Source organism: Salvia miltiorrhiza, chromosome 1 (genome assembly GCF_028751815.1).
Source record: "Salvia miltiorrhiza cultivar Shanhuang (shh) chromosome 1, IMPLAD_Smil_shh, whole genome shotgun sequence".
NCBI lineage: Eukaryota > Viridiplantae > Streptophyta > Magnoliopsida > Lamiales > Lamiaceae > Salvia > Salvia miltiorrhiza.
In genome coordinates, this window is record NC_080387.1 from 56,912,028 (window position 1) to 56,933,277 (window position 21,250).

The 21,250-nt window shown below is 35.9% G+C and overlaps 1 protein-coding gene and 1 long non-coding RNA gene across 5 annotated transcripts; one reads left to right on the forward strand and one right to left on the reverse strand.

The window, feature by feature from the left end:
• Window positions 1-1,966: 1,966 nt before the first annotated feature.
• Window positions 1,967-4,663, reverse strand: LOC130997382 (uncharacterized). 3 transcript variants are annotated; one of them, XR_009093070.1, is made up of 3 exons: window positions 3,346-4,640; window positions 3,108-3,279; window positions 1,967-2,363 (listed from the first exon to the last, which is right to left on the reverse strand). It is a non-coding gene; the product is annotated as an uncharacterized LOC130997382 (long non-coding RNA). The 3 variants fall into 3 exon arrangements; XR_009093072.1 differs by having other exon boundaries at window positions 3,108-3,262; window positions 3,346-4,638; XR_009093068.1 differs by having other exon boundaries at window positions 3,108-4,663.
• A 1,147-nt stretch (window positions 4,664-5,810) lies between these two features.
• LOC130997365 (protein RETICULATA-RELATED 3, chloroplastic-like) lies at window positions 5,811-7,739 on the forward strand. Of its 2 annotated transcripts, none has more exons than XM_057922662.1 (2): window positions 5,811-6,037; window positions 6,341-7,739. In XM_057922662.1, exon 2 carries the CDS (start codon window positions 6,406-6,408, stop codon window positions 7,480-7,482), a length of 1,077 nt encoding a protein of 358 aa, XP_057778645.1. In that variant the 5' UTR covers window positions 5,811-6,037; window positions 6,341-6,405; the 3' UTR covers window positions 7,483-7,739. The 2 variants fall into 2 exon arrangements, with proteins under 2 accessions (XP_057778645.1, XP_057778639.1); XM_057922656.1 differs by having other exon boundaries at window positions 5,811-5,952.
• Window positions 7,740-21,250: the final 13,511 nt, after the last annotated feature.

Below are 21,250 nucleotides of genomic sequence, written 5' to 3' on the forward strand. Positions count from 1 at the left end.
CGTGTTTTATTTTTTCTATATTTTAAATTTTGTTTTAAGAAAAAATTTATTATTTTATTTTTTTGACTTAGGGGAGTTGGAGAGGGAGAGCAATGAGATTTGAACCCGAGACCTCACAGTTCACAACCAGGAGGTCGCACCGCTTGGAGTCCCCTTGGGGACTTAAGAAAAAATGTTGTTGATCTTAAGGAAACATGTTATTTTATTCTATATTTTAATATTGAAATTGGACTTAATTTTTACTATTTTAATTCGTAAAAATTAATAATTTTAAGAAATATATGAAAATAACAAATTGTCTCTTATTTATTTTTTAAAGAGATATAGTCACTATCACTAATTTAATATTCTATGTATATCATTATATTTGTGTCGTGCTGTCGTCTTTTAATATGAATTGTATGATATGAAAGTCTTTTATTATTTTAATTCCTATTTTTTGTATTATGTAATATAAATTATTAATTTTCTTTAATTTCTTTCTATTATGTTTTGTATATATCACTTAATATATATTTTTACAATTCTATAGTACTACTACTATACTTCGCAAATACGTATGAATATTCGTACCGTGCGAAGCACGGGTATAACACTAGTCTCAAGAAACAACAAAAGTAATTTATTTTCTTCAAATAGCAACAAATCGAGTTTTGGAGAAGTAAAAAATAAAGATGGTTTTGGAATTTCAAGGTTGTGGATTCATAGAAACTGGCGCATGGTTTCTCATGGATTTTAGGAAAGTAGGATCTAGAGAGAGAAAGAAAATGCCAAGGAAGGAGAATTTTATGTCGGATAGAGAAATTGTTTAATGTGAGGGTGAAGTCAAATTAAGGTCTTGGAGTTTTTTATCTCTTAATTTGCTGTGCAAAGAGACAAGTTTGGAAAGTTAGCTTGCATTTCGATCTGTTTTTTTAATTATTTTTATTTTTATCTGGGTAACCGTATAATGCTTATTCAACTGTTGGGTGTGGCATAAGCTAATCTGACTGAAAGGGAAAGAGATTAGAGAAATAATGGAGCGAATAATTGAAATTACACAACTGAGAAATTACTCTTACGTTTTTTTTTCATGACGAAGAAAACTAACAGACGTTTGTCTGAGGTGTCTACTAAGTAAATTATGTTATTGTATAATACCCTTTCAAAACAAACATAAAAAGTATATCAATCATTTAGTGTGTATTAAATAGGTATGAAAATATGTGTGAATTTCATCAACTTTGTATTAGTCTGTTTCTTCTATTTCTAGAATAAAATTTCTTTTTGGAGCAAGTTTATTGTTAATTTAGATGCCATTCTCACCAAAACGAAGTCATAAACTATCGGTAATAATTAATTTTATTCGTTCTATTTTATTTGAGCTGTTTGACCATATCAATCATTACAATTTGGAGCCTTCTTATCATAAATTTGAAAAACTACAACTTGAAGTTTTTTTTAATCTATTTAATTATACCAACACTAACAGCACTTTGCCAGAATGCGACAAGTCATAGTTTTAGATTTTATAAATGAACTTGCCTACTGGCAAATTGTGGTTTAAATGCTTAGAATGTATATTTGCATTTTTTACGATGTTCATAATAAAAATATGAACAAGTATGTTAGTGAATGTGAGTACGATTCAAATTTACGAAAATGGCATATCTTTCCTTTTGGTAGACATTAGAAAAAGGGGAATGGGTTATGGGTTTGGTGATGTCACCATTCTAATAATAAAAAAAATTCCAAATAAAGGATGATGTCACTAATAAATAAAATCTCAAATGAATATTAACTCAAATAGATTAATGGACTCGATCTTGGATACAATCGGTCATAGGCCATCGAAAACTCTAGTTGCTATGTCCAATTTTGTAATTGCCATGTAGTATATCATTAAGGTCTAAACATACAAATAAATATACAATAAAAAGGCATGTTTGTCTGGTCTGTCTGGCGCATTACAACCCTGATGCACGGCTTGTATAAGAAGAATTCTCATTCAATAAATAAATAAACTAATACAAACTAGCGCATGAAAACAACATGAACAAAATGTGATGACCTAACTGTACAAAATATAGAGCACAAATATCACTTCACAGTTCACACATTAAAATGATATTAAGAATTCTTAATATCAAATGACTCGAGATGTATTCATACAATATAAACGATAAAAAAGAACAATTGAAAGAAACTCATTCAAGCAATCTAGTTTAGTTAGAGGGTTTTGATTGCATCTTCTGGTCCTGCTTTTTATCAGAATCTGCTGCCTTTCGCTTGTCCTTCCTCTCCCTCTTTTTCAAAGTAGTCATCCGGGCTTTCAAGATAGTTGCATAACTCGACTGGAATCGTTGGTGATCTTTTGGACCAACCTGACATTCAAATCAAGTGTCTTTCAGTAAAAGTAGTCCTGACAACAATTGTGGGCAGCAATTATCGACGACAACATTTAAGCAAGTTTGAAACCATCAACTATCTAAGCTTCCAGGCATCTTGACCTCAAAACAGATGACAAATCTAAACAGAAATTAGTTAAACTTTGATGAAAATTGGTTGTGAATTACATGTGAAGAACGCAAGAGACTGGTGTTTACGTCATTTTTCAACGGGATAATAGTATGTCCATTCTAGACATGATAATTAAGATGAAGAATTGGTGCATTAAAATTATTTGTAGAGGGTTTTTCATTTGGAGAAAGTTATTCAACTACTCATATGTCAAACTTTCCTTCCAAGGCTGTCTGGCAAGCTGTTATAACTTATATGGAACAAAAATAAGATCACTAAGCTCATATGAAGTCTCCCTAGCTAGGATCGAAACTGTTTTGAGATAAGCTCGAAGAATAAGAGAGTTATCTCAAAGAATAGAAAAGATCCTAATCGCCCTTGTCTGTAAATGCATATATGTCATAGCAGAGTTTATTCAAAATGTATGAATGGAATTGGCAAAACAGGCAACCACAACGTCACTGATGCAATATGATCAACCCGTTTCTGAACAAAACTTATTCCCTCAACATCACTTTTCAATATGATTGACTGTTCTCATAAAGAATGAGTTGGAAATAGAATGAATATAAAATATGAAAGGGAAAGGAAGATAGTATAGTGTATACCATTGTTGAAATCGTTTCTTTCCATATGTAGCTCGAATGAGGCACTTATATTCAATCTTTTCCCAGCCGTCTTCATCTTATTCCTCTTAACCTTGGACTTGTCAGAAGTTGGAGATAGTCAAAGGAAGAAACAGACTACTCTTTATTTCCAACAGCTGCAGTAGTTAAAAATCTGTCTACGAAAACGTATAAAAAGGTAAAAACAAAAAAGAACGTGCATTGAAAGATGAACACTCACAGTGCTTCAAAGTAACCCACACAGAGCCCTTTTCTGTAGTCTGCTCAAACATATTGGTGAGTTCATTGAGGAATGGATCAGGCTGTAACCGTACCTAACAAAAGAAAATGAAAGATTAGCAACAATTGCTGCTATTTTAGTTAATATAGATAATTGATCTAGGCATTTGACAATGCAAACAGGAGATGCACATTAGTCTATACATGCAAACATATTTGGTCGCATTTTCTATCTTCTATTTTTCTTCTTTCAATATGAAAAACATGTTTGTCTCTTCCATTGAAAAGGTAGCATTTTTTTTTCCAGAACACTAAGAAATTGTTATAATACTTAAGTATTCATATATCTAACTGTACCACTGTAAAACAAACCAAAAAAAGACTGAGAAAGAATTTACGATCAAATTTATCCACATTAACCACAAGTCCATAACATGAATCACATGATAGCATATACAGTTATACATGTCTTTGAAAACACATAGGTCGTTGCAAAACAAATCATCAACACATGCTTCTTGATCCCACTCCCAGTATCCAAAATATATTCCACAAGTATTGATAATTAAACAAACTTGGAAAATATTATTACCCCCAATATTGAGAATTGAGAACAGCTCTTATATGCATGCTACTATAAAATGAACAAGCATAGTCAAACGAATCAAACCCAATAACAATGCCTTGCAAAGTTTAAAGCATGTTAAAGATAAATTATAGCAATGCGGATATATAAATTCTATGCTACATCAAAATTGGTCATATAAATCACAATTCTATATTCCAACTGCAATTGAACATCAACTTGAGATTTTGCTTTTTGTTGCTAAGTTCAACATATTTCAAATTCATTGTCCTCCCACCCCAAAAAATAAAAATCAAATAAGTTAAACCTAAAGATTCTTCATCTGCAACTGTGCATTCACTTACTTCAGTTAACATGCATCTATCAATCCGTAAGATTCAGACAATTCACTGATCACTAAAAGCAAAAGTATAGATTAACACAGACAAATACAACAATAAAATCAACAGATTACTAAATAAATTAGGTTCAAATCAAGAGCCCCGACCTAGTTTGATACCCATCATAGAGACATTTCCAGATGTATACAAGCATTTACTGATAAGAGTTATAATGAAAATTGCCATGTTGTTTCCAGCAACGGACGGCGGAAAGAAACTTGGTCTGAGGTTTTCTTCTCCGCGTGCTTTTTTGCTATGGAAATTTTACTATTTTGAATATGATTTACATCAATTGATCCAATTCAGAAATATTTAATGGGTCGGGCTATCCGCTTTGCCAAATCCAGATCCGATTTACTAATACTCCCCCTTTTTGAAAAACGTAATAAGGGTCGGTTCTGCCGACCGATGAGACCAATCGATTTTGCACAAATCGACCGATCGATTGATCTTAAAAAAAATGGCCGACCGCTTAAAATATATTCCCTCCGTTCCATTAGGCTTGTCCCATTTAATTTCGACATAATTATTAAGAAGAATATTATTAGTGTTTTAAGTGTCTAGGTAATAAAGTACTCCTATAAAATTGATAAAGTAGGAGATGAAAGATGAAAAAGTAGGAGAGAGAATGTAATAAAGTGATAAAATATGAAAGAGTAGGTGATAAATTAGCAGAGAGAATGTAATTAAGAATTCTTATTGTGTAGCTAATTGTTATTATTTATAGAAATGAGATAAGATCAGTGTGACAAACAAAAAAAGAATACGAGACAAGATTAATGGGACGGAGGGAGTAGTATAATTCAAATCTGCCAAAAATCAAATCGGTCGGTTCGGTTTCTGCTCACCCCTACGTATTACTCCCTTTGTCGCATTTACTTTGCCTATTTTTCTTTTTGGATTATCCAATTTGATTTGATCTATTTCTTTTTTGAGTAATTAATTTTCACTATGATAAATATTAATTCACACATTTTTATAGTATATTTTTATACTGTAATATATCTCTATTAAATAATTGTGTCGAAAAAGAATTAAGTTTAGTAAGGTGAAATGGAAGGATTACTAACTAGTGTTGTGTCTATATGATGCACCGTATTAAAATTTATGAAATTTTATCAACATACGAAATTTAATTATACATACTAAAGAGAAATATTTCAATGAACTAAATATTGAAACACTAAATGTTATGTATGAAACATTATATTACAAATGTCTCATTACTTTTGACCATAGAGATTAAGAAATGTGTAATTAATAAATAAAATGGATTGATGAAAATTATTTAAATATTAAGTATAGAGAGAATATGTTCCCAAAAAAATAAAATATTTTATTATGAAAAATGAAATATTTATAATAAAACTGAAAGAATATTATTTATTTTTATTATTCGTGACGGATGAAAGAATACGTGTGATTTTTACTTTTTATAATGAACGAGGACTTCCCATAGAATTTGTAATAGTAGTGGGCCTCAAAAGGCCCTCCTCTCTTAAATTGAGAGGGCAAAATTAGGTGAGAGGGCCCAAGAGTCGCCGGCTGCTATATAAATACGCCCCACCAACTCCCCTCTTTAATTCTCTCACCCCTCTCTCAAGAAGTGATGCAGTATACACCTCTACAACCTTAATAGATGGTTACACTCATATAATTTCTTAATTTCCCTATTTCCCATTTTTACGCAAGTAGCACCTTATTTTTTTGACGATTTTTTACTTAAGGTTTGATTCATAATATCTATTTCGTGCGCTTGTGATGTCACTTCGTAAGATTTTGTTTTTTGTTTTTTTCACTTTGAGTAAGTTGGCGCAGCGTAAGATTCTCGGTGCTGCTTGAATCGACTTTATTTCTGTCTAAATTAGGGTTTTAGATATCGAAGCTGATGATCTCCGCTTTATGTGTCTTTGCGCATGCATTCCTCTGCTAAAGATCTTGTCTTGACTGCATCAGTTTTTTACTGGATTTATGCCGTAATCTGTTTTGTACCTGCGATCTGAGATTTGCTTTGTTTATACTGTTTCCAGAATCGATTTTGGGGTTAGACGAGTGATCTCCTTGATCTGTTTAGCAGTTTTTTAAGTGAGAATAGATGGCGGCGATGGCTCAGCTTCGCTTCTCCCCACTTGCGTGCCACTACAGCCGCCCCAGCGGTGGTCGCGAGTTTGCCAGTTTTTCCCCAATATTCGCCGATAAGACTTCCTCGAGTTCTGTCTCCTTTCCCTCATTGAAATGCAGTGGAAATTTAATGGGGAGTCTTGATCTACAAAGTAAATTTCAATTACCATGTGCTGGAGGCGGTGGAGATATTGGCGTTGGACGAGGTAGTGGTGGAGATGATGGTGGAAATAGAGGGTGGAACGGTGGTGGAGGAGATTCAGATGAATCCAAATCTTCATCGGATAGTTTTGGACCTATTGGGGCTTTTCTCAATGGATGGAGATCGAGGGTTGCTGCTGATCCGCAGTTCCCCTTCAAAGTTCTCATGGAGGAGTTGGTGGGTGTTAGTGCTTGCTGTTTAGGAGACATGGCTTCGCGCCCGAATTTCGGGCTCAATGAGCTGGACTTTGTGTTTTCTACGCTTGTTGTTGGTTCCATCATGAATTTCGTGCTTATGTATCTCTTGGCCCCAACCATGTCCTCCGCAAGTATATCTTTACCCGGCATTTTCGCCAGTTCTCCAACGAGCCATATGTTTGAACCCGGGGCATATAGCGTGTTGAGTAGGTTGGGGACTTTTGTGTACAAAGGCACTGTATTTGCAGCTGTTGGGTTTGCAGCTGGACTTGTTGGCACTGCTCTCTCCAACGGGTTGATCAAGATGAGGAAGAAGATGGATCCTAGTTTTGAGACGCCAAACAAAGCTCCACCAACAGTTTTGAATGCTGTCACTTGGGCAATCCACATGGGCGTCAGCAGCAATCTCAGATACCAAACCTTGAATGGGATCGAGTTTTTGTTAGCCAAGGGAGTTTCGCCTGTTCTTTTCAAGACCTCCGTGGTCGGTTTGAGATGCTTGAACAACATTCTTGGAGGGATGTCTTTTGTAATCTTGGCCAGGTTGACCGGGTCACAGAGTGTCGATGGAGGGAAGGGTGACGAGAGGGAGAAACTGGTTAGCGAGGCTGAATCGGACGAGTTCCTAGTTAGGGAATCCACCTCAAAATGATTGCCCTTTGGAGATGGTCTCACCCTTAATCTCAAATTCTGGGTTTCTTCTCCTGACTTGTGATTGACTGGATGCTTGCTTATCGTGATTATCCAGTCAGTGTGCTGCTCTGCTTGAAATCATATGCTAGTTTTATCCAAACCATGTTGGCGACTAAAATTACTTGGTCTGTTTTCTTAAATTAGTTCCCTTTTTTGTACAATCGTCTGCTTTAGGAACTTAAAGAACTAAGAAATAAAGGAATGGTTTTGATGGTTGTTTCTGTGTCAATTCCGATGCAAGTTTTCGTTGCGAGCTACTTTTGGGTGGGAGCTTCCATTCATCTTTAGCATCTCATTTTTATTTCTACATGAAGCACTTTAGCCTCTTATAGATAAATTTATGCGTAGGTAGTTCAAATTTGCATATTTGGGTGTTTATTCTTGATTTCGCATCAGAGTGTGGATCGTTGCTGTCAATTTTAGTTCTCGTTGTTATCTGCTGTCAATTTTATTTCTAGTTGCTACCTGCTGTCAATCTTAGTTCATATGGACATGCATACTATGTTAGTTTTATAGTTGGAAGGGCATTTATTGGTACTTAATTATCTTCATTTTTTTTTAAGTGTCAACGGTTACTGCGAATTTCTAATGAGAAAATGTATGAGCAGTTCAAATGTTTCTAAAAACAAAATTAATGCGAATTTTTAATGAGAAAATGTATGAGCACTTCAATGTTTCTAAAAACCAAATTAAACAAGTTTTTTAGACCGTTACCTATTTCTAGATATATCCTGTTTCAAACATAAGTTGCGAATTTTTAATGAGACCGAACTAAACCCGACATATTTTACTTTTTATAACTTTCATATTTAAATATAGGGAAAATATAGGAATTTTTTTTAATTATTTTTAAATAGTGGCTCTAAAGAGTAAAATGGGGGCTATTAATAATTTAATAGAATTGGCTTTCTGATTTGTGGCCCATTATCTTTTAAAAGTTCTTTTCTTTTTTTTTTGCTGAATATACTTTTAGAAAATTGTTTCAGTAATAGTTCTTTATAACTTTTAGAAGTTTTTTTTTTTCTGAAAATACTTTTAGAACAAATTGTTTCAGTAATACTAGTTCTTTGTCCAACTATTTTAATTTTTCACAAAAAAACCCAGCAAGAGGTGTTTTGAAACAGACAAGCACTCAAATATATCTGTAATTCTGAATCGCCGCTCATTTTTAATTATATCTCAAAATAATCAGCCACAGAAGTGGAGGTGACTGTTGAAGAATAGTCTATTCTCTGATTTGCAGATATGTACCGTTAACCACTGTAAGCTTATAATAGGGAAAATTCTATTAAAGTTGATGCAGCAACATTAGAGAGGGGAAGAGAAGAGGATAGATGATCTTTGATTATTTTTTAATTGGTTCCTGGTGTATGTAACATGAATATCAGTTGCTCAAAACAGCTCCAGTTTTGCCTCTTATAACAAATACTGCCCAAGAAAATCAATACAAATGGCCCCAGTATTTTTATTTATTTTTTTAGAAAGGAAAACAGCTTAATAAATCACTAACTATGATCTATTTTGCAATTTTAACATCAACTTCTAAATACATAATTTATATTATTATTTTAATTTTTTTTTTTATGGCAATCTTCGTCAGTGAAATTATCCATCAAAATGTTCTCTTTTCAAAAACATCAAAGACCATAAATTAATAACACGGATCCCATTCTATTTTAACCAGAAAAAAATCTGAAAACATGAATGCATGTCAAAATTCTCCTTCATTATTCGCTTTCCGACCACCAAACTACTCCATACTGTGAGGTCGAGGAATTGTCAAAAACAAGAAGTCAAATGGCCGAAAATTACATACTTAATTGCCAATTTTTGAAAGTGGTGCTGAAATTGTAAAATAGGTGTTTTCCCTTTTGAGAATGGGATGCTGCTCCAGTATTGTATGGTTGTTGCCTCCTTCAACAGTGGCTTTGACTATGCATCAAATTCCCAGTCCTCCTGCTATGCTACCCAAATATTTTGAATAAATTCTCCACTATATACACTTTGCTGTCATTATTATTTTGTATACAACGTCCATCATTAAATTTCCATACTATATAAATACGGTTTAATAGTTTCCGCCAGAAGATAGAAATTAGAATAAAGTAGGTTTGGTTGTTTATCTAGATAGAATTCCCAGTCTTTTTTTTAAAAAGAAAGAAGCATCGATTGTTAGGGTAGAATGCTTTATTTTATTATTTATCTATTAATCTCGAGTTGAGACTAACAAAAATTTATAAAAACTGTTATAAACTAGAGTGAAACGAGAGAATAGAGAAGAGAATATGTATTGAGCATATTCAATATGAGGACTAGAGACCTCTATTTATACAAGTAGGGAGCTAGGGTTTTAGGGAGATTTCTTGGTCAACACACATAAGATATATTTACAACACTTCCCCTTGATTGACCAATCCCTAAAACAAAAATGTTGCCTCATTAAAACCTGGCCAGGAAAACCCAATGGGACAAAACCTAGCCGAAGGAAAAAGAGTACAACTGCTTCCCCTGAACTTGAGATCATTGAATATCTTTGAGTCGACGCATGCCGATCTCGTGTACCAACTTTCTGAATGTTTATGTTGGTAATGTCTTGGTGAATAAGTTCACCAGATTATCACTTGATCAGCGAATTTGTTGAACGTCGATATCGCCATCCTTTTTTAAGGTTGTGTGTGTAGAAGAGCTTGGGAGAAATATGCTTCATCCTATCGCCTTTGATGTATCCTTCCTTGAGTTGCGTGATGCAAACAACATTGTCTTCATATAAAATAGTTGGTTTGGCCTTTGATGGAGCAAACCCGTACGACTTTTGGATATGACTCGTCACATTTCTCAACCATACACATTCTTGACTTGTTTCGTGGATTGCAATGATTTCAGAATGATTTGAGGATGTTGCAGTCAAGGTTTGCTTCACAGATTTCCATGATATATCAGTTCCACCACATGTGAAAATGTATCTAGTTTGTGACTTAGCTTCATGTGGATCGGATAAAAATCCTTCATCCGAGTACCCCACTAGAGTATTATCAGATTTTCCTTGATAATATAATTCAAGGTTAATTGTACCCTTTAGATAATGTAGAATGTGTTTAACACCATTCCAATGTCTCAAAGTGGGTGCAGCGCTAAATCTTGTTAGAAGATTGACTGAAAAAGCTATATCCAGTCTAGTATTATTAGTCATATAAGTCAACGCTACAATGCACTTAGATATGGTACTTCTGGACCAAGTATTGTTTCACCCTCTTCAATTGGTCGAAATGAATATTTATTATTATCAATAGATCTAACGACCATTGGTGATGCTAAGAGCATCCGCAATGGGATTCCTTGATAGCCTACTTGATAGTGGTTGTGTTATTGAGTAGGTAGTGCTGCATTGGGGTTCCTTGATAGCCTACTTGATAATATTAGTTTTGATTTTATGTTTTTCATTTAAATTTTATTGCATAATTTAAATAACATATTTTTGTAATAGTTAATTACGCCATTAAACATAAAATTTAAAATTACCTAAAACATAAAATAAAAATTACATAAAAATTTAAAAACACCTAAAACATAAAATAAAATTACATAAAAATTAAAAACAACTAAAACATCATTAAAATCACATAATTAAAAGCCTAGGATAGACCACGACGCCTGAGCACGTCGGCGACCATGGACGCGTGCAATGCACGTTGTGTGGGCTCTCCTCCAAGTTGATTCCTCCCATATCGGGATGATAATCGGAGGAGAGATCGGGGCACCAATTTGGATCGTAGAAAGGGTTGTGTGGATCCATGACGGAGAAAATTGTTGAAGAGAAATGGAGGAGATGAAAATTAGAGGAGAAGAAGAGGTGTGAAGATGGTGGAGAGAAGTTGGGGTTTTTTAAAGAGGATAAGAAGAAGAAAAAAAATTGAAAACGGTCGGTCAAAGGAGCGCAAATCGAGGAGGTACAGTCAAAATTCGAATAAAATTCGAATTTTCAAATTTTTCTTTTTCTTTTTTTTTCAATTGGGCGCGTGCATTGCACGCGCCATCCCTTCCACCCTTCGAGCATACTCGAAGACTCGAGTATGCCTCGAGTAGCTCCACGCCGCAACGCCCTCCTCGACGCCACCCCTCTCCTCGAGGAGCCCCTCGAGTACCCGCGTTGTGGGTGCTCTAATGAATGTGCATTATTCATGTAAAAGCATTTTTAACACTTTTTCTATATATGTGGATTGATGGATAAACGTTCCTCCACGACTACGTTCCATTTGCAAACCAAGACAAAACTTTGATTCATCTCACTTCTTTTTTTTTTTTCAAATATTCAGCAGTTTTATTGAGCTCTTCAGGAGTCCCAATTAAATTTAAATCATCAACATAAACTGCTATGATTGCAAATCCACTTTCGGTTTTCTTAATGAAAACACAAGGGCGGATATCTTTATTCTTGTATCATCTTTCAAAAGATACTCGCTCAGTCTATTGTACCACATACGACTAGACTGTTTCAACCCATACAACGATTTTTGCAGTTTAATTGAATACATGCTTTTGAGTTTTGACTGCAATCCTTCGGGCATTTTTTTTAAATCCTTCAGGAATTTTCATATATATGTCATTATCTAATTACTCATATAGATAAACAGTTACTACATCCATAAGGCGCATATCAAGCCTTTGTGACACAGCCAGACTAAACAAAATCTGAAAGTAATAACGTTCATTACGGGAGAGTATATTCTTCATAATCAATTCCTGGTTTTTGTGAGAAACCTTGTGCTACGAGTTTTGCTCTATATCTCGTAACTTCATTTTTCTCGATTCTCTTTCTAACAAAGATCCACCTGTATTCAACATGGATTTTAGATTCCGGAGTTAGGGCTATATATTAAATACTGTCCGGTTATCACAGGAATTTAATTCCCTTTCTGTAGCTTCTTTTCACTTTGGCCAATCAAGTCTCTGTTGGCATTCTGCAACAGCTTTTAGTTGAGGATCCTCATTTAAAACATGAAGAGCTATATGAAAGGCAAATATATCATCAACAATGATATTTTCTCTCTCTGGTATCTGATGTAAATAATTTATTGAGATCTCATGATTTTCAGATACTTGTAATTCTTCATGAATTACATCGTTTTCATTTGGTTGATTAGTCATTTTCGTCATTGTTTGATTTCCATCTTGCCCCTTTCTTTTTCTAGGCATAAAATCTTTGGAACCAACTGGTCGACCATGTTTTTGACGAATTTTAGACTCATTTGCTGCCAAAGCTATATGTCCTTCAGGGACATCAATTTTAGTTGGAGTATTTGCATCATGTGTGTGAGATTGTGTCACTTTTCTTGTATCTACAAAAGCATCAGGAATTTGATTTGCAATCTTTTTTGCAAATGAATGATCTTTTCAATTTCTTGTTCACATTGATTTGTTCTAGAATCAAAATGTGATAAGTTTTTCTCATTCCAAGAGAGTTCCTTGTGCTTTTCTGGATGTAGATTTGTTCCTCCTAATGTTGGAAATGTCATTTCGTCAAAATGACAATCTGCAAAACATGCAGTAAAAAATCACCTGTTAAAGGTTCTATATACCTTATAACCGAGAGTGAATCAAATCCAACATATATCTCAACTCTTTGTTGGGGACCCATTATTATTCGTTGTGGGGGGTGCAATTGAGACTTAAACCGCGCAACCAAAAGTTCGGAAGTGAGAAACATCATGTTCTCGACCAAAGATAATTTGCATCGGGGAGTATTCATGATTGGCTAATGGCCTTAGTCGAACTAATGTTGCAGCATGTAATATGGCATGACCCCAATCAGTAGTTGGGAGTTTTGATTTCATAAGTAATGGTCTAGCAATAATTTGAGGACGTTTAATAAACGATTCTGCTAAACCATTTTGAGTATGGACCTGAGCGACTGAATGTTCAATCTCAATTCCAATAGCCATACAATAGTTTTCAAATGCTTGAGACATAAACTCACTAGCATTATCAAGACGAATTCTTTTAATTGAATTGTCTTTGAATCGAGTTCTTAATTTTATGATTTGAGCAAGTAGTCTAGCAAATGTTGCATTTCTAGTAGAAAGCAAGCATACATGTGACCATCTATGAAAGGCATCAATTAATACCACAAAATATCGAAAAGATCCACAAAGTAGATGTATAGGTCCACAAATGTCTCCTTGAATTCTTTCTAAGAAATATGGAGATTCAGTATTAACCTTCGTATACGAAGGTCTAATGACTAATTTGCCTTGCGCACAAGCATCTCATGAGAATTCATTTGTATAAATAATCTTTTGATTCATATGTTGTGCCCATATGAATTATTGATTATTTGGCGCATCATAGTTGCTCCAAGATGTCCAAACTTATCATGCCGAAGCTTAAAGCTTTTTGTGTCATTGAACTTCATGTTCATGACATGGTTTGTCTCAATTGCTTTTATGAATGTATAATACATTCCAGAAGGTAGTGATGCTAATTTTTCTTTTGTCAGCTTATAGCCTGAAACAAAAGAATTTATGTAAAGATATTCATTGCTACCTTCCGCAATTATCTCGATGCGGTATCCATTATTGCGGATATCCTTGAAACTTAGTAAGTTCCTTTTAGACTTACTAAATTACAGGACATTTTCAATATCTAATTTAGTATCATTTGGCAAAATGATACAAGCTCTTGCCTTCAATGATGTTTGATACACCTGATATTGTGTTAACATTATTCTCAACTAATGTCAACTTAAGGAAATACTTCTTCTTTTGAAGAATAATATGTGTAGTGCCACTATCACCAAGACAAAAATCACAAGATTCCATATGATGTTAGTGTTTAGATATTCATGCCTTGTTAAAAACATCTCCGCAAAAATCTTATAGGAAAAATTCGGTAGAGGAAAAGAGTACAAGACATATATTTACTCATATATTACACTAGTTTCCTCGTTAAAAACCTTAACTAAGAAAACCTCGTAGGAAAAAACTTAGTAAGGAAAAAAGAGTACAACCATTCGGCCTTTAGGGCCTTGACCTTCACGGTCTAATTTTCGAGAGCATGTAATATATATTTCTCTTCAAGAGCATGTAATATTATTCAGGAATATTACTTGTGCTACTTTAATAGCATCAATTTAAGATATTGAAAGTAATATTATTCATAAATGCTACTTGTGCTCAAGGTCTAATTTTCGAGAGCGTATAATATGAATTATGCATGTAATATTCTTTAGTAATATTACTTGTGCTACTTTAATAGCATCAATTTTTAAGATCTTGAATGTAATATTATTTAGGAATACTACTTGTGCTATTTAAATAGCATCAATTAATTTTCAAGATCATTTTGAAAAAATAAACTGTATATATATAGTATATTTCATAATATAACAATAAACTTCACAGTAAACAAATTTATTTGACTTGTTTTAATGAATATCAATTCGTCATATTAAATTGTGAGCATTAATTGATAACATCAATAAATACATATAAATGCAATATAGTTATGACAAACAATTAAAAATATGTTAAGCAATTGGGCTTAATAATGCACAGAAAAATCGATCAATCTATATATATATGAAACACCAGTTTTTAACGGTAATTTTTTACCGCCAGATTTTCTTTCTCCTTCTATCACTCATTTTATCACACTTTCTCTCTCCTAACTCCCTCATCTCACACGTTTCTCTCACCATCTTTATTATATGATTTTTACCAAATTTTATCTCACTTCTCTTTTTTCTTTTGATTATTTTGTAGAAATCATCAAATTTGATCCGTGAAAAATATTCAATATGGATGTTAAATTAAAGATCGTGACAATATCTTTAATTTGATATAAAAATTATATTTAAAAAAATTGACATAAAAAAGTTATAATAGTTTGAAATCATAAAATTAATTTATTCCTCTCTCCTCTCTCCTATTTCCTCTCTCCACTCTCCACTCTTTTTTTTTTAATATTGAAGTCACGTTAGTATTTTTTTAAATCATATTAGCTCATTTCAAAGCTTTTCAATTTAAAAGTATTGTTTTTAGAGTAGAATTTAAATTAATTTAATATAAATTTATAGCTGAATAATAAATGGGCAAATGGTTTTTAATACCCACTTTTATAATACATCTATCAAATCTACCCACCTATATAAAACATCTATGAAAAATACCCACTTCATTGTAAAATACCATTTCTACCCTTATACTTAAGTTCTCTTTATCTCCCATCTTTTGCCTAATTAAGCTTGACTAGTATATCGGCTGGAAACTTTCCTTGTGCCCGATAGGTTACTTCGGTAAACTGGGTCTGGACTGTGAGACAACGCCACGTACTGTTAAGCAATTGATAAAATTGGTAATTGTTCAAATTGATCCCGCGCTTCTCAAAATGGTATCAGAGCGGGTTTTTATAGAGGAATTATATTAATTTTAATTTATTTTATGATTAACCTATGTGGGAGGAGACTCCACTGAAAATTATGGATCCGGACGAGTGTCCGAGATGTGTACACTACAGGAACTCTCTCCAGAATCTGGAGATAGAAACCAGTCGCCTACTAGGCGATCTCAGATGGAACAATCGAGTCCTCGTTTCCAACTTACGACGAGGAGGAGACATCGAGTTTATTCGCGAAGTCATCGCGAGTATCCAATTTTATCATGAGAATCTCATGAGAATGGCAGCAGCCAGAACGAGGATTGAACAAAACATGGAGGAGGCCCATTGGTCGCACGACTAATGGAACCAAAAAATAAGGCGGGAGTAGCTTATCCAAGCTACCACAAGATCGAGCCAGATTCTTCCGAGAATGTCAACCTGCGGGAGATCCAAAAGACGGTGGAGTATTACGGCAACAAGCTGTATGAGCTACCGATGGAGATGAGCAAAATATCACTCAAACAAGAGGAAATACTAACCCTCTTGCGTGATATCCAGAAGAGAGTGGAGGAGATCGAACGGCGAAAACCATGTTCCGGAAAAACTCGGAAAAAATGGTCCAATGACCCGACGTATCCATTACCACTCGATGCAGCACCCAAGGAGCTGACACCAGAGGACATAATTCGAATCATGAAAGGCAAATGAATAGCCTTGATCGAATCGGATTAGAAGATCTACAGGAGTTAGCAGAATCTTTTGCTAACCTCAACATGGTGGATCTAAAGATGAACCAAGGGGATGAAATGCCCAACCTTGAAGTGCCCAAACCTGAGCACCAAGAAGAAAGTTCGTCAAAAAAGGGTGGGGCTTCAGATGATGCAAGCCATTACCAACGAACCCGAAGACGCAGGCCACAGATGCGGGATACTCCTGTAGGAAAGGCCACACTTGAACCAATCCATCCATACGGATTGATTCTCAACCTCGATGAAGCCAGTTTCAAAGATTGGGAAGGACTCATCGATGAATGGGCTTCAGCAATGAAGATTGTGATTGCCACGATTGAATACGACAAAGAAGAATTTGTCAAAATCTTCGAGGCAAGTTTTGCGGGCATGGCAAAACAATTCTGGGATAGAGCCGACACCAAAGGAAAGAATGAATTGTTCAGCCACACATCGGCTGCTGAAATTCTTACGTTGGCTACCAAGCAGATTAAAATCCATTTTCTCGGAATGGGTTTCTTCGAAGGATCTGCAGAGGAAAAGCAAAAGAAATATCATCAGGCACTTTACAATCTAAGATTGGTTGTGCTAGAGCCGAAAGCTCTCGATGAATTTCTACGCCTGTATACCCTATATGTCCATATGGGGGTGGTTGATGATCGAACTGCCAAGGACCTCTTTTTCACAAAGTTTCCAAGTCCATGGAGGGAGATGCTCACCAACGAGTACGTTTCACCTGGAGAATATCCACTTGATAGTGCATCAAGAAGGATGTCATATGTTCACAAGAAGCTGTCTGAATGGTGTCAGAAGGCGGCGGACCAGAGGAATCTCAAGAAATTGAGAAAACTCAACAAGAGATCTCCATTATTGATGTGCGACAACATTGATCTTCCAACAGAGATCGGTGCTGAGTTGCTGTATCAAAAGAGGAGTCGAAAGAAACATAGGTACCAACCCTATGAAAGAAAGTCCAGAAGGAGTTCTTGGAAGCCGAGAACTATGTGGACCAGATAGAAAGCGCGCTCCTACAAGTCAGGCCAACGGAGCGGACCATCAAGAAACAGATTCTCAAATCAAAAGAGAATCCCGGCGAGAAAAACTTTCAGGCGCACTCAGGCTAAAGCAAATGAAAGTTTCAAGGATTACAACTGCTGGTCGTGCGGTGCAAAGGGGCATATTTCAACCAATTGCCCAGACAACGAGAAAAGGAAGATAAGAAGATTCGAGTCCACACCGGATATCGAAGATGCTATCTACCATCAGGAATTGATACCCGTATATCAATTCGAAGATATATCCTCTGATGAGAGTATATATGAGCAAGAAGAGGTCTTTAGTTCTGAAGATTCGGAAATGACCGATGGATCAACCGGAGACGAGTCAGACTAAAGAAGAGCAAGAGATTCACCACACCCAGAAGGAGGATCAGAATGGATTTACCAGCCATTTCCTGATTCCACAAGAAGAAGTGGTGAAAAAGCTCGTGAGAAAACTCAAGAAGGAAACCGAAGAGGTTCAAACCTATCAAGGGTTTTCCAATGGAAGATTGAATCGAGTTTTACATAGCTTGATTCCAACTAAAAGGAAGCATCATGTCTATTTTGGCGTCACAAGCCAAGAAATGGCGCTTCCAATTGAGATCACAAGTAATCAGGTGGAAATCCAGCTGGTTCCAGCCGAAGAAATAAGGCAGGATCTCAAGAAAATGAAGCCAGAAGTCGCAAACACGATGAAATGGATTCATATCGGAGCAATTCAGTTGGTAATCAAATCTTTCCTTTTCCCAGGGACAGACCAACCAATTGATGTCGCACTCTGCGACAAAAGGATCAGAGATGCCAGAGGTTCAATTCTTGGAGCTTTTTCAGGCAATCTCTATGCCAAGAAGATTATAACCGAGTTCTATCCACAAATCGCTTATAATCTGCAAGATTCATCCTTCAGCCGAGCCCTGACTCTCTATCAGGACTACAAGAAGAAGGAGTATATGACGGATGGAAATAGGCCATACTCACTGACTTATCAAGTCTCGTATGCCTTATCAAATTCCCATCACACGGAATTATTTCTGGGAAGAGAATATATTGAAATACCAGAAATATTCAAGGAGGTCGCCAAGGCAGTCAATCCAAACCGAGTGGAGATTCCTCAGATCAGAGAAATCGACATCGACATTGGAGACAAGCCGGTGCTTAGCCATACTCAGAGTCTCAGACTAGGAGCACCAAGGCTTTCATTCCAAGGAAATAGGCTAACTTCAGGGCCTATAACAAGAAGTTTCTCTCATTCGTATGAGAGAAAGGCAATCCAGGAAACACCAGTTTCGGACATGAGAGTTAAGCTCAAATGTCCCGAATGATGGAGACAAGTTTCCACAAGATTTGATACAACAAGCAGGGAAAACCAGTTTCCTTGTAGTTCGTTGTATTATTTGGCAAATCCAGGTGACAACCGATACATCGGAACTCTGGAGGTTGGAGGTTTTGAAATCCAAACCGAAGGCCAAGCCGGACAGGAAGCAGATGTCCTGATTTTAGGACGAGATTTCCTTGACAAATATAAACCATGGTCATGGAAATCAGGAGGAATGGAGATCACCATTGGACGCCAAAGAGTGATGATCCAATGACAAGTCCATTCTCAATATACATCTCTGTGGGGATGTTATACGAGAAATACAAAGCAGAATATTTTGCTGCTTATGTGGATTCAGGAGCAGGAATCTGTACAGCAAAACGAGGAGTCTTTCCAGCAGAAGTTGAAGAAGAACTACCTCGAATTGCAGGAAGGGATTTCTCCAAAAAGATCTTACTTCTATCAAAGGGAGTAAAGCAAACGGAAATATTGATCGGCGGAGCAGGTCAGACACCTTGGTACAAGGTCAAGACTCCACCAATTTATTTTCATGATACCGGAGCAGATATATTATTCGGAAATAATTTTCTGCAAAGCTTCAAGAGGTACATACAGGACAATGAAGCCAGGAGGCTAGTGTTCACAACTAATTGTGATCACAAAATCATTGTGCAAAGGCTCAATGGAGCTTTTCATCGCTCAATGCCAATCAAATTCCGCAGCAAGCGTGGTGATGATGGCAGACTCCGGAGACCCCAAATGAAGGATCAAAGGAGATTCGGAGAAGTTTTGCTCAAATGCAGAACTGAGGGATTCCCAAATCTCTCTGAGGAAGAAACTCAAATCCTCAAAGTATCCTTGATATCACACAAAGATATCAAGGAAGAAGAACAGGTGTCCATTGCCGACGTCAAAAGGAGGATTCAAAAGTGTTACCATGAGAATCCTTTGGCATGGTGGGACAAGAACCAGCTCAGAGCAACCTTGAAAGTCAAAACTGGAAAGGAGCATGAGTTCGTAAGGTTCAGACCTATCCTGATGAACCCTCGAGATCAACAGGATATGATGAGTATAATCAAGGAACACCTTGATTTAAAGCTGATCGAAGAAGGAAGATCACCCTACAGCAGTCCTGGATTTCTGGTGAGAAATCATGGGGAGATCAAGCGAGAAAAACCAAGATTGGTCATTAATTATAAAGGGATTAATGACATTCTTGAGTTCGGTGGATATTTCATCCCAAGCAGAGAACACCTTATCAACTGCATCAGAAGTGCAAGGGTATTCTCAAAGTTCGATTGCAAATCAGGTTTCTACCAGATTCGCATGGAGGAAGGGAGTAAGAAGTTCACAGCCTTCTCAACTCCTCAAGGACATTATGTCTGGAATGTCATGCCAATGGGGCTAGCCAACGCGCCTCAGATATTCCAAAGAAAGATGGATAATCTCTTCAAAGATTATTCTTCGTTTATGTTTGTTTATATTGATGACATTCTCATCGCATCAAAAAACATTCATGAACATGTCAGGCATCTGGAGATCTTTGCGGATGTTTGTCAACAAGAAGGACTTGTGCTATCTGAAAAGAAGGCAGTCATTGCCACCCAGAAGATGGAGTTTCTGGGGATTGAGATCGATGAATCTGGAATCATTCTACAAGATCATATTGTGGAGAAGGTCCAGAATTTTACGGAGGATCTCAAGGAGAAGAAGCAGCTCCAAAGTTTTCTCGGAGTTGTCAATTTTGCAGGGATGTTTATCAAAAATCTTGCAGAACACAGAAAGGTCTTCAGTCCACTACTGAAGAAAGATGTTCCATTCATATGGAAGGAGGAACATCGAAAGGGTATGAAGAAGTTGAAAGAGATTTGCAAAAATCTCCCGAAACTTTCGATACCACAAGACGAGGATGACTTGGTCCTCTACACCGACGCGAGTGATTCATGGTGGGCAGCAGTACTCACAAAGATCACCCCTTTTGGAGAAGAACCTTGCAGATATTGTAGCGGTCTTTTCTCCAACGACGAGGCTGTGCGATGGCACATAAACGAGAAAGAGTTTTTTGCAGTCAGGAAGGCGTTCAAAAAATGGCCGCTATTCTTACTTGCTAAAAAATTTGTTTTGAAAGTAGATAACACCAACGTTAAAGCTTTCTTAACTAAAAAGATTGAATCTAAACCTGAAAAGGCTAGATTAATTAGATGGCAAGCAGAATGCCAATATTATGATTATGATATTGTCGTTTTGAAATCTGATCAGAATGTTCTT

Bases quoted from the DNA above. Each gene is read 5' to 3' on its own strand.
- LOC130997365 (XM_057922662.1), top strand. From the start codon at position 6,406: ATGGCGGCGATGGCTCAGCTTCGCTTCTCCCCACTTGCGTGCCACTAC.